Source organism: Mastigoproctus giganteus, chromosome 11 (assembly GCF_048544385.1).
Source record: "Mastigoproctus giganteus isolate SK-2022 chromosome 11, ASM4854438v1, whole genome shotgun sequence".
Classification (NCBI taxonomy): domain Eukaryota; kingdom Metazoa; phylum Arthropoda; class Arachnida; order Uropygi; family Thelyphonidae; genus Mastigoproctus; species Mastigoproctus giganteus.
Window position 1 is genome coordinate 103474796 of NC_143585.1, and position 12274 is coordinate 103487069.

The 12274-nt window shown below is 35.3% G+C and overlaps 1 protein-coding gene across 1 annotated transcript in view; it reads right to left on the bottom strand.

The window, feature by feature from the left end:
• The window catches only part of LOC150078317 (protein SERAC1-like), a 295680-nt gene that overhangs the window by 109505 nt on the left and 173901 nt on the right, over positions 1 to 12274 (bottom strand). The window contains exons 8-9 of the mRNA XM_090384527.1: positions 10936 to 11185; positions 195 to 295 (exon numbers count right to left, since the gene is read on the bottom strand). Of these exons, the coding sequence (XP_090240653.1) occupies positions 195 to 295; positions 10936 to 11185 (351 nt within the window). The remainder of the gene's footprint in view (positions 1 to 194; positions 296 to 10935; positions 11186 to 12274) is intronic.

A 12274-nucleotide genomic window follows, 5' to 3' on the forward strand; every position in this document is an offset into this window, starting at 1 on the left:
GTGATTTTTATTTTTCTATTTAATTTTTGGATTAATTTGATTATATATATATATATATATATATATATATATATATATATCGAATCTTAAAAATGTCCAGATTTTGAACAATTCTGGTTTTTGGATAGCCACATTTCAGCTATTCTTGAGACTTTCCAGAGAAAAATTTCATGAATTTAAGAAAGAATACTTACTTTTCATTACCTACTGGGCATTTGGCCCTCCAGTCACTCAAATGAGTATCATAGTCAAAAGCTAGAATTCTAAGATGAGGACAGTCATTAGCCAGCCAGTCCTATAGACAAAACCAACAGCATAATAATACTGGAATGTGTTATAATTTTCATGGGGAAAATAAAAATTTACCTATGTCAAAACTAGCTCTTGGTGTCACTATATTTTCGTATTATATCAAAATTATATAAAATTTTATTAACTTTAATTCCACTTCTCAAAAACTACATATTGGGTAAGGATGTTACATAGTTTCTATTCACATAGTACAATACTATATATATTAATATATACAGTATAAATTTATTATATATATGTATATATATATATATATATATATTAAATGTAATATAAAATCATGAGTATTAAACATGTAGTTTCAATTGATGGATAAAATAAAAATGTAAATAGGCAAGGTATGACAGATGCACCAAAATGTGCAAAGCAGCAGTAAAGGATGCAAAAGTTTATATAAGTATATAAGAATTGATAAGTCTGATAAAGTTTGCACAGATCGAAGTGAAAAATACACAAAGTGCCAAGTACTAGAGGGTGAGGATAGCAGAAAATGGAAGTATTGTAGGTTTGTAAAAGCAGAAAGAATGTAAATATCCTATAAGCTGCATTGCAAAGCCAATTAGAGGTGAGAGAACTGCAAAGTAAAATAATTAATACCAAATGATTAAACAAATAAAATAAAAGGTGGGATAGCAGTCATCAGATATGGATGGGCAAGTTAAGTCGAATACAGGGATATATTTTATATTTTACTTTATTTGTTTAATCATTTGGTATTAATCATTTTACTTTGCAGTTTCTTCACCTCTAATTGGCTTTGCATTTCAGCCTATAATTCTCTTAATTCATCATAACTTATAAGATATTCACATTCTTTCTCCTTTTAGAAACCTACAATACTTCCTTTTTCTGACATCCTGACCCTTCTAGTACTTGGCTTTGTGTATTTTTCACTTCCATCTGTGCAAACTTTATCAGACTTATCAATTCTTACATACTTAAATATAAGTATATATATAGTATTAATTTTACCACAAAATAGCAGTAAGAATTACTTTTACTTTTCCCTGTGGCTGCTGTTAATCTATCGGTTTGTGTATACCTCCCCCCCAAGGCTAGAAGTTTTGACCCACAAAAAATGCCTCAATAGCAACAGTAAATATTATTTGCAACCCTCCCATTTATCCCAGTTCTCTAAAAGCAGTCTCTCTGTTAACAAGCACAGACCATGCAGAGAAAATTTTTTTTCTCAAGCCTTGCAAAGTTGCTCCAGTGCCAAATTGACTGATAAATGCTCTAATCATGTACTCCCTCCTATTGTGTCTGGGCAGAATAAAGTGCAATTTCGATATAATGCGCCTCTTCTGGCCAAATTTTTCGGATGTGCTATGGGTATGTCATATTCACAAAACTAATTATTAAAAAAAAAAAAAAAAAAAAGTGTCAAAAAAACTAGAAATTTCATATTGGAATCAAATACTGTATATACTCTTTACCTACTGCACATCCTCCAATGGTATTTCAAAGAGGGATAATTAGCTAAAAATTGGCTGTATATTCACTTCAATATATTCAATATTCATTGCAGAGTAATTTGTGTAAACAATAGGACTCATCAGAGACTAATAACTATAGACACCCAGGTTTTCCCCTCAGCTAGACATGAAATAAAAGAGCATATCAGTGGAATGATAATTGCAAAGAGCTACCTCTGGAAAGGAATACAGCTACTAGTTGTCAAGTGATACATTAGTTACAAAGTAAATTTGTGTAAGCAACAACAAATGATGTCCATTCTTTGATTAGAAGTTACTTTTAGGATAGCAAACATTGCTAAGAACCAAACCAGACAAAAATATAAATGAATTGATGTGATTTATGGAGAAATCATGTGACTTCACTTCTGCACTATGATATGTCAGACAGTGTGGTTTTGATTTAGTTTTCTCAAAACATTGTTTGTTATTTTGGTTTTTTTATGAGCATTAGCAACTAAGGCCATACTGCTCCGGGAATATGCGGTGGTCAATCCCTGACCTTTCTGCATCCTCCGTATTTGGTGGTGATGGGCTCGAACCCTGGTCTAATCAAGAAGCGTGTGCTACACACTGCTGCTCCTTCCCACCTGGCTACAGAGGTGCCTCAAAACATTGTAAATTCATTTGTATTCTAGGGTATTTGCCATGAATTTATTTCTGCATCACAAATAAATATACAGCAAAATTAGTGAAAACATAGGATTGAAGTAATGGCCACCAAAGGTAAAAATTATACAGCTGAAGAAAAGTCGAAGATTATTGAAAGAACTAAGAGTGGCGAAACAAAATGCAATATATTTCATGAGTGTGGAATTTCAGAAGGAACGATCCATGGTTGGATGAAAGAGGAAGAAAAATTGCATTTATTCGACTCCATAGAAAATGAAGTAGGTACTTTCAAAGAAAGAAAACTAGACTTTGTGAAAACAGTTATGTGGACCAATGCTTATACAAGTGATTTCTACAGAGGTATACTGGAGTAGCAACAAATGGGGTAACTTTAAAAGTACAGGACACTTAAATTTCATTAGCTACTTGGTGGAGATGATGATATATTTAAAGCTTCTGAAGGGTGACTCTGGAGATGGAAAGTTTTTCACAGGATATCCCAGGTTAGTCATGTAGGTGAATCCGCATTTGGTGACATAACAGCACCAGAAGCATCTCCTGAATGTCTGTATAATGTGATTCAATGTAGTGAATTCTAAGGAGAACAGTTGTACAACTGTGATGAAACAGTTTTGTACTATAAACTTCTCCCAGACAAGTCATTAGATATTAAAAAGGCACCCAACAAAGTAAGTATGAAAACTAACAGAGAGAATTACTGTGTCACTGTATGCAAACAACACTAGAAATCAGAAGTTAAAGCCATTGTGCATAGGTAAAAGTCAAAGTCACTGGTGTTTTAAGCACATCAACATGAAATCTCTACATGTGATTTATAAAAATAGCTCCAACACTTGGATAACAAGTGATATTTTACTTTGTGGTTTGAGACTGAGTGTGTATCATTGGTGAAATGTCACTTGCTTTCCAAAAAAAAACTGAAGAAAAGGCTCTGTTACTGTTGGATCACTGCCCAGCTCATCCTTTGGCTGATGTCCTGAAATCAAAAGATCGCAAGTTTAGAGTCAGGTTTCTACCAAGGAACACAACTGCACTAATTTGGCCAATGGATCAGGGCATTATTTGAGCCTTCAAAGTCTACTATCATGGTAAGCTACTTGCTGGTGTTGTGAACTCAGAGAGTCAAGTTCTAGAATTTCTGAAAACAAACACCGAAAGACATTGCATACAATATCAGATTAGCTTGGGAGAAAGTATGCTAAACAGCAACTGAAAACTGCTCTAAAAAATGTATTGGAAAAGATGAGTTCACTAATGATAACCTTGAATTAGCAGCATTTTCAGAACAAGAAGCAAAGGCTGCTTGTAATGTACTTGGTGGCAGTCTTGGAGCAAATGAGCTGGCTGCTTGGATTGAGGTGTATGCGGAAGTTCCAGTGGTGCATTATCTAAGTGAGGAAGAAATCGCAGCCTCTGTGAACAGTGTAAAGTGTGTTTGGGGTCAAACGGCACCAGGGGTTTCCCCCATCTCCGCTGCCTCTGTGAACAGTGGGAAGACAACCAACAAACAGAAGGCCAGTGATAGAGGGAGTGACTCAGAAGACAATGTGGATGACTCGTGTAAGGAAAAAGCACCAGAAATTAACAAAGTGCTTAAACATTAAAGAGGTGATGGCATGGTTAGAATTTCAATGTGATAGTGAATATTTTTATTTATAGCATCTGGCCACTAATAAGAATTATGTACTGAAAAAAAATGCTGTCATCAGTTCCAGCAAAATAGATTATATGACTATTTCAGAAAGGATGTGTAAAATGTAAGTTCATAACAGCATTGTGTATCAGTAGAATGTAAGTGGAATGATATAACCTTTAATACTTTATGCCTTTTATTCTTTATACTCATAAAAAATTAATAAATAAAATATTTATTTACTAAATAAAGTGCATTCATGTTAAAAAAACTGGAAAAAAATTGTAAAAATGTTTTGGCAATTATGTGCTTTGCTTATAACACAGGTTTTAAAGTTGTCCCAAGACACATTATATTTACTGACAATTCTCTCATCTGTACTTCCAAATTTATTCCTAACTCAACTTTTTCTCAGCATTACTCTGTACCTTTTATTGAGTAAAAGATTCTTCGGATCTATTCTAAATAGCATTATTACTAACGTGTGCACCAATAATACCTTCTGTGCCCTTAAAATATGACAGCTGTCCTACATCATTAACTTTTGCCTGGCAGACATACCCTGGTCCTATCCACCTATATAAGAGTGTAGTGGGAAATTACTGACTGGTCAGTCTAACATTAGCATTAGTAGAGGCATATGATGCAAGAAAGCAAGCTTATTCAGCATCAGCCAAAAAAAAAAAAAAAACACAACCACTACTCCCATTTCACCCCTCCGTTCGTACGAAATACCTGTCCAGATGAGCCATAAATTTGTTTAGGCTATCAACTTCAACAACAAGTGATGGAAGTCTATTCCACAAACCAACTGCCCGCTGGCTAAAGGCAAATTTCCGCACATCTATCCGACATCCGTCCTTCCTCAATTTGAATTTATACCCTCTCAGGTGATTATTCTGGGCAAGAGGAAGAATCCCATCGGCATTGAGCATGCTCAAGCCAATCAAAGTCTTATACACCTCTATCAGATCACCTCGCCGATGCCTAGTCTCCAGACTCTGTAATTTGCAAAACTTAAGCCTTTCTTCATAAGAGCAACCCTTTGTTCCATTCACTAATCTTGTTGCCCTTCTCTGTACTCGTTCCAGCAGCTCTACATCCTTCTTGAAATGAGGCCTCCAGACCTGTATACAGTACTCAAGGTGTGGCCTGACCAATGCCTTATACAAGAGAATAATCACATCCCTATTCCTGCTAGAAAAATTCCTGTATATCATTGACAAGACAACATGAGCTACTCTTGCAGTTCGTCTGCACTGCTCAGAGAACTTCATATCTGCCTGCACAATTACCCCCAGGTCCTTTTCATTCTCTACCACTGTCAGCGTAGTACCACAGAGTTGATACGTTGATCTGCGGTTACTGTTTCCCATATGTAGTACTTTACATTTGTCGATGTTAAACTTCACTTGCCACCTCTCAGCCCATCTGCTCAACCTTTCCAGATCCTGTTGCAGCAGCATAGCATCAGTAATGTCCTTAACAACCCTGCCAACCTCTGTATCGTCTGCAAACTTGGACATTAAGCTTGATATACCATCATCAATATCATTTATAAATACAGAAAACAACAATGGACCCAACACTGAACCCTGAGGAACTCCACTAATAACATTAGTCCACGTTGAGCAGTGTCCATTGATTACCACTCTCTGTCTTCTGCCACTCAACCATCCCTTTATCCATAGCAGCAATTTGCCTCCAATGCTACACTGCTCCAATTTTGCAGCAGACTGCCATGCGCAACAGTATCAAAAGCCTTTCTAAGATCCAAATATATAATATCAAAGTTATTCCCTGCATCCAGTTCTTTTGTGACTACATCATAGTATACAATCAAACTGGTCAGACAAGACCTGCCCTTAACAAAACCATGCTGTGTCTGAGCTATAACTGAATTCTTGTCTAGATGATCCTGCAGTGCTTCTTTAACCAGTGCCTCCATTAATTTTCCTGGAACCGAAGTTAAACTAACAGGTCTATAATTACTTGTGTCAGCCTTTGATCCTCCTTTGTGAATTGGGGTTACATTTGCACATCTCCAGTCTATGGGTACCTCCCCTGAGTCCAAAGAAGCTCTCATAATTATGGCTAGGGGTTTCCTTACTTCTTTTGCTGCCTCCTTTAATATAACTGGATAGATCCCATCCACCCCGGGTGCCTTTTTTATGTTTATCTTCAACAATTTCTCCTCCACTTTCCTCTCAGTTATTACAAAATCATCTAGCTCACTGCCAATGTTTACTTCACCTACGACATTCCCCTTCCTGAATAACTCCTCATGTGTGAATGTAGATGCAGAATACTCATTTAGTTTGTTAGCCACCTGAGCAGGATTCTCAACTGTTGAACCATCAACATCCGGTGGACCAATCTGATTTATCCCTTTCCATCTTGAGTTTAAATAGGTAAAGAACTCTTTTTCTGTTTTTCTTTGTATCCTTTGCCAAGGATTTCTCATAATCTGTCTTTGCCTGCCTAATCTCCTTTGTGACTTGGTTACAGACCAACTTATATCTATCATAGGCTTCCATGTCACCCATTAATTTGTATGTATCCCAGGCATTTTTCTTCTCTGCCATATGCCTCATTAGTTCACCTGACAACCATTTAGGCCTGAACCTTGAACAATATTTCTTGGTTGGTATGTAAAGCCTGGTAGCTTCCAAGATTAGTTCCTTGAATGCTTCCCATTTTGAATTTGCTGTTGGTAACATCATCAGTTTTTCCCACTGTATAGAATTTAAATATTGTCTCAGACCATCATAGTCGCCTTTACGAAAGCAAAAACCCTTCCCTTCACCTCTGATGGTAGTTACCTCCTTGAGTAAATCCAACATCAGCACACTGTGATCACTGCCACCTAGTGATTCCTTTATCTGCAGATTCTTAATGCATGAAGAATCACTACTGATAATCAGATCAAGAGTATTACTCTCTCTAGTTGCCTCCCGAACATGCTGGTGTAGAAAACAATCATCCAATAAATCCACAAAAGCCTTGCTAGTGTGTGAGTGACCAACCCACAAATTCCAGTCAATATCTGGGAAATTAAAATACCCCATTATAAGACTCTCTGATTTACTGGCCCATTCTATTTCCCTGTACAGTATCTTATTATACTCATCAGAGTCATTAGGCCTAAAGCACACTCCTACTCTCAATTTTGATTTTCCTATGCTTATGTCACACCAAACTGACTCGACACTGCCCTGTCCATCGATATCGACTGGCTTCACTTCCTTGGATTTTATGTGTTTCTTAACTAATAGCATAACCCCTCCTCCCTTCCTATCCTGTCTATCATTTCTGTAGACTTTGTACTCCCCAAATTCCAGTTCTGCATTCCTTATATCTGTGTGACACCACGTCTCTGATATCCCAACAATATCTGCCTTTGATGTTTTGAGCAATACCTCAAATTCATCAAATTTATTTACTAAACTCCTAGCAATTGTGTACACGCAAGTATACATGCACCTGTTTCTATTCTTAGCTACCCTAACACAACCCATGTGTTTTCTTGTACCGCAATGACTTCCAGCAGTCTCTGAAATATCGTGCATCTTGTTTTTCAGGCTTCTGCTCATTCCAATAGAAGCAGTGCAAGAATCTCTTTCACCTCTGCCAGTGGCTACTGTTAATCTATTAGTCTTTGTCTCTTCCCCCCAAGCTAGCAGTTTTCCGACCCACCTAACACTGCCTCGATAGCATCAGCAAATATTCTTGCACCCTTTCTATTTAAGTGTATCCCATCCCTGTAGAAGCAATCTCTCCTGTTAACAAGTACAGTCCAGGCTGAAAAAAATTCTACCCCTTGAGCCTTGCACAATCTTTCCAGGGTCGAATTGATCGACAAGGCTCTCATCATATACTCCCTCCTATCGTGTCTGGGCAGAATTGCAGACACTTTCAAATTCAAGTAGTAGGAGGCAAAATAATGGAGGCAATGATCAAGAGTGGAATTCAGGATCATTTATATATAAATGGAATTCTGAAGGATATGCAGCATAGTTTTGTAAAGGGAAAATGATTTTTAACAAATCTGGTTGGTTATTTTGACTGGGTCACTCATGAGCTGGATTTAGGGAATAATTTCGACATTGTTTATTTCGATTTCTGCAAAGAATTGACTCACTTTTGTGTGGTTACTTTATAAGCTGGAACAGGTTGAAATCAAGGAGAAAATCCTTAGATGGATAGCAGGATGGCTTCAGGGCAGGAGGCAGAGGGTTGTGATAAATGGTTATTCCTCAGATTGGATGTAAGAAGTAGGGTTCCACGGGATCAGTATTGGGACCACTGTTGTTTTTGATTTTCTTAATTGATATTGATGAAGGGATAGAGGCATGAGGTCTAAATTTGGAGATGATGTTAAGATTGGTAGAGTAGTTAATGATCACTACCAAGCAGAGCTTCTTCAGAGTGACCTAGACAGACTTCAGGGATGGTCAGAAAAGTGGCAGATTTGTTTTAATTCAACAAAGTGTAAGTTCTTACACCTGGGGAGCAGTAACCCCAAAATAACTTATTACACTTCGTGAAGCTGAACTAGTGGAATAAAGTCAGTAGTGGAATAAAGGGACTTGGGAGTTATGATACGGTCAGACACTAAGTTCTCTGAGTATTGTAGATAGGTTGCAAGGAAGGCCCATGGTGTCCTATCGATGATTTATCAAACATTTGCTAGTAGAGACAAGGACATCATAATTTCATTACATAAGGCTATTGTTAGGCCACACTTGGAATACTGTGTTCAAGTATGGAGACTGTACCTAAAAAAAAAAAAGACATTGAGCTTCTTGAAAAGGTCCAAAGACAGGTAACTCACCTGGTGAGATTGGCAAAAGGGCGTCCATATGAGGAAAGACTTTGAATATGTGAGTTGCTCAGCTTGGAAACTAGGCACCTCAAAGGAGACTTGGTTGAGGTGTTTAAGGCTCTGAGAGGCAAAAGTAAAATGAATGAGGATGAAATTTTCAAGATTATAAATGATTCTAGAACCAGGGGCCATAAATTCAAGTTACAGGGAAGATGTTTAGACTGGATTGCAGGAAGTTTTATTTTAGCCAGCAAATAAGTTACCTACATATGGTAGAGAGTGACAGTTTTGGAGAAATTCAAAGATCAGCTAGATAGGTACCTACCAAAGGAAAGAAATGCATAGGTTGTCTATTTCCTTTTCTTTTATTAATTATATTTAATTTTTTTATTATTATTATTTTACTCTTTTTTTTCTTTTTTTTGGCTGGAGCAGCATAAGCTTTAGGTTTCCTTGCACAATATGGCCGTTAGTAATACTAATACTTCCATCCTTTGTGTGAAAGTGGGTTGTTTGAATAAATTCAAAGAAGAACTAGACAAATTCTTGAAAGGGGTGGAAATGTAAGGTGGGTAATTTATTTATTTATTATTTTTTTGTCTGATACTCTAAGTTTGCTTTCTTCCATTATTTGCCACTACTATTACTAATACTATAATAATGGCAGTTACATTGTTGTTATACTGATATAGTACAATGGCAGCAGACACAACTTTCATTTTATAAGCAATTTTGAAAATCAAGTTGATAACAAATTTATCAGACAAACAAGTAATAAGTGTACTATTAATTTTAAACAAATATAACACAAAATAAAAAATTTTAAATAACACAAATTTTCAAGAAAAATTTAAGACTTAAAATGTTTTAAAAATGTTCAAGGAAATATAACATCACCTTGTGGCTGAATAAAACACCATGTGCATTACTGCTTAAAAGAAATTATAATCATGAAATTTACACCAGTTGTGTTCAATTGAAGACTCTTTAAATTTTTCTTTTTTTTTAAGTCATAGAGCAGGCAGTACTTAAATGGACAGAATGGTCTGTGGACCAGGGACTGTGCACCACTAAGCTAATGCAGAGACTTGTATTTTTCTCTCATATCTTACTTCTGTGCATATAAAGGTTAAAAAGTCTCAAATGTTGTGGTGGTGAGTGGTAAAATATATATAACTCTGGTTATACATTTTCTTGTATAAATAAAGTACAATAAAGAATATATAGAGTAAGCTTTGTGTGCAAACTGAAGGAACTAAATAAAGCTACAGGATTGAACTTTTTATAAATGGTCTCAACATTTTGTTCACTCTAAATATGGGATATTAAATCACACTTAATTTTTGAAAGAAGCCTGATTTTATTTACTTAGCTATGAAAACATTCAGAGTGCTAAAATTCTGACCAGAGAGAATCCGAACTAATTTAAAGAGAAACCTATACACTTGCTGAAGACTGGTGTATGATGTATACTTCACAGCATAGAATATATGATCCACAATTTTTTATGGAAACAATGAATACCGAATGGCATACTGAACAGTTTATTTTACTATTACAGCCATACGAGCATTATTACAGGTTTCAGCAAGATGGTGCAACAGCGCACATTTCAAGACTTTCCAGTGTGTTTATGCACTTTCTTTGAAAAACTGCCTAATTCAATACAGTGTATGACAGATTAGGTCTGCTGTTTCTGTTATCACATGTCACCTTCCTAGTGCCAAATAATTCTATGGAATTATTTGGAAATTTTTTCTATGAAATCAGCATTCAATAAAGTGGTGGGAAAAGGACATTTTACAAATAGAACTTAAAAAAAAAAATTACAGTCTTTTTTTCTTCTGTATTTCAAAACATTTTTGTTTCATTTCCTCTCCCTTATGTAAAATGGTTGTTAATTGCCTTTGCTCCTTCTTCTACACAACATAATATTTTTAAATTAACACAATATTTTATAATTAATTTTTTAAAATAAAGATATTTTAAATTAAGGTTGTTTAAGTTAAAATATGCCTTAATAAGAATTTAAAAAATAATAAAAAAATAAGACAAACCTTAGGCCAGCATTGTGTATAATCTCCTGTAGAACAAGTTTCATCCATATATTTTGATCCTGATTGAAGTGGATTTTCAGTTTGTTTGCATTCGGGTTCATTATGTGAAGACTGCTTTTTAGGAATAAAATGTTCTTTATTTAATTTTATTTGAGTTTCATTCCTTCTTTTATCATTTTGACGCCATGTTTTTAATGCACCTCCAAGTAGCCCATGAATAAATATAATATCGGCATGGATATTTTTCTCCCTGATTTAATGAAAATATATAGAAAATAACTGTTATTTACTAATTCAATTAATAAATACAGTAGACTGTCGAAATAACAGCACCCAAAATAACAGCACATTTGAAATAATGGCACATTGAGATTGGATGTATACATACAGTGCAGATGTCTTGCAGTACTGAAAAAATAAAAAAAAAAACGAAAGCAAGTCACGTGATTACTGTATTTGTTTATGTTCGCCATTTTCAAAGTGAATTCTGTACTGATATTGCAGATTATACCACTGTTTTACATTTATTTGAAATTAAAAAATCCCTCTCACTATGGCTCCTAAAGTTAATAAACCTCATATGGAGAAGAAAAGAAGAACATTACAGCTTAGTGACAAACTTGATATAATCCAAAACTATTACATTAGGGTCATCCAGAATGTTAATTCATATACCCATGTGTATTGGGTCTGTGAATTTGCCTGTTTTGCCAGATGAAAACCCCCAGTTTCTGGGTGAAAAACCTTTATCTATGCCCGAGACCCACTAACTCTATAAACGTTCCACCCATCATCGACAGGATTCGAACCCAGTGCCTTTTCCACCCAGTGTGGGGAGGACGGTAATGATACCACTTTGCTACCCACGCAGACTAAACTTGATATAATAAAGAAAATAGAACAGGGCATAAGCAGAAGTGTATTAATGGCAGAATATAACACTGGATCATCAACGTGTTTATACTTTTTTATGTGCAGTTAATAAAATTGAATTCTTAATCTCACTATTTCTGCATTAAATATATTAAAAATAAAACTTTCTACTAATGGAAAAATCTAAATAATGGCACCTTGAATCCCAGAAGGTGCTGTTATTTCGAAAGTCTACTGTAACAGAATTAATCAATTTAATATAAAAAAGGAGAATTAAGTTTCACATGAAATTATGAAAATTATTTAAAAATTGTAATTAAATAAGATATATTACTCTGATAGTCAATTAATCAAAATATAAACTTTTAGATGTCACACCTTATTTTCATGATTCTGACTAGGAATAGACACCCCTGTTCTGTTTATCTAAGTGTTCTCGTATTCAAACAATTGAAAATGGCCGATA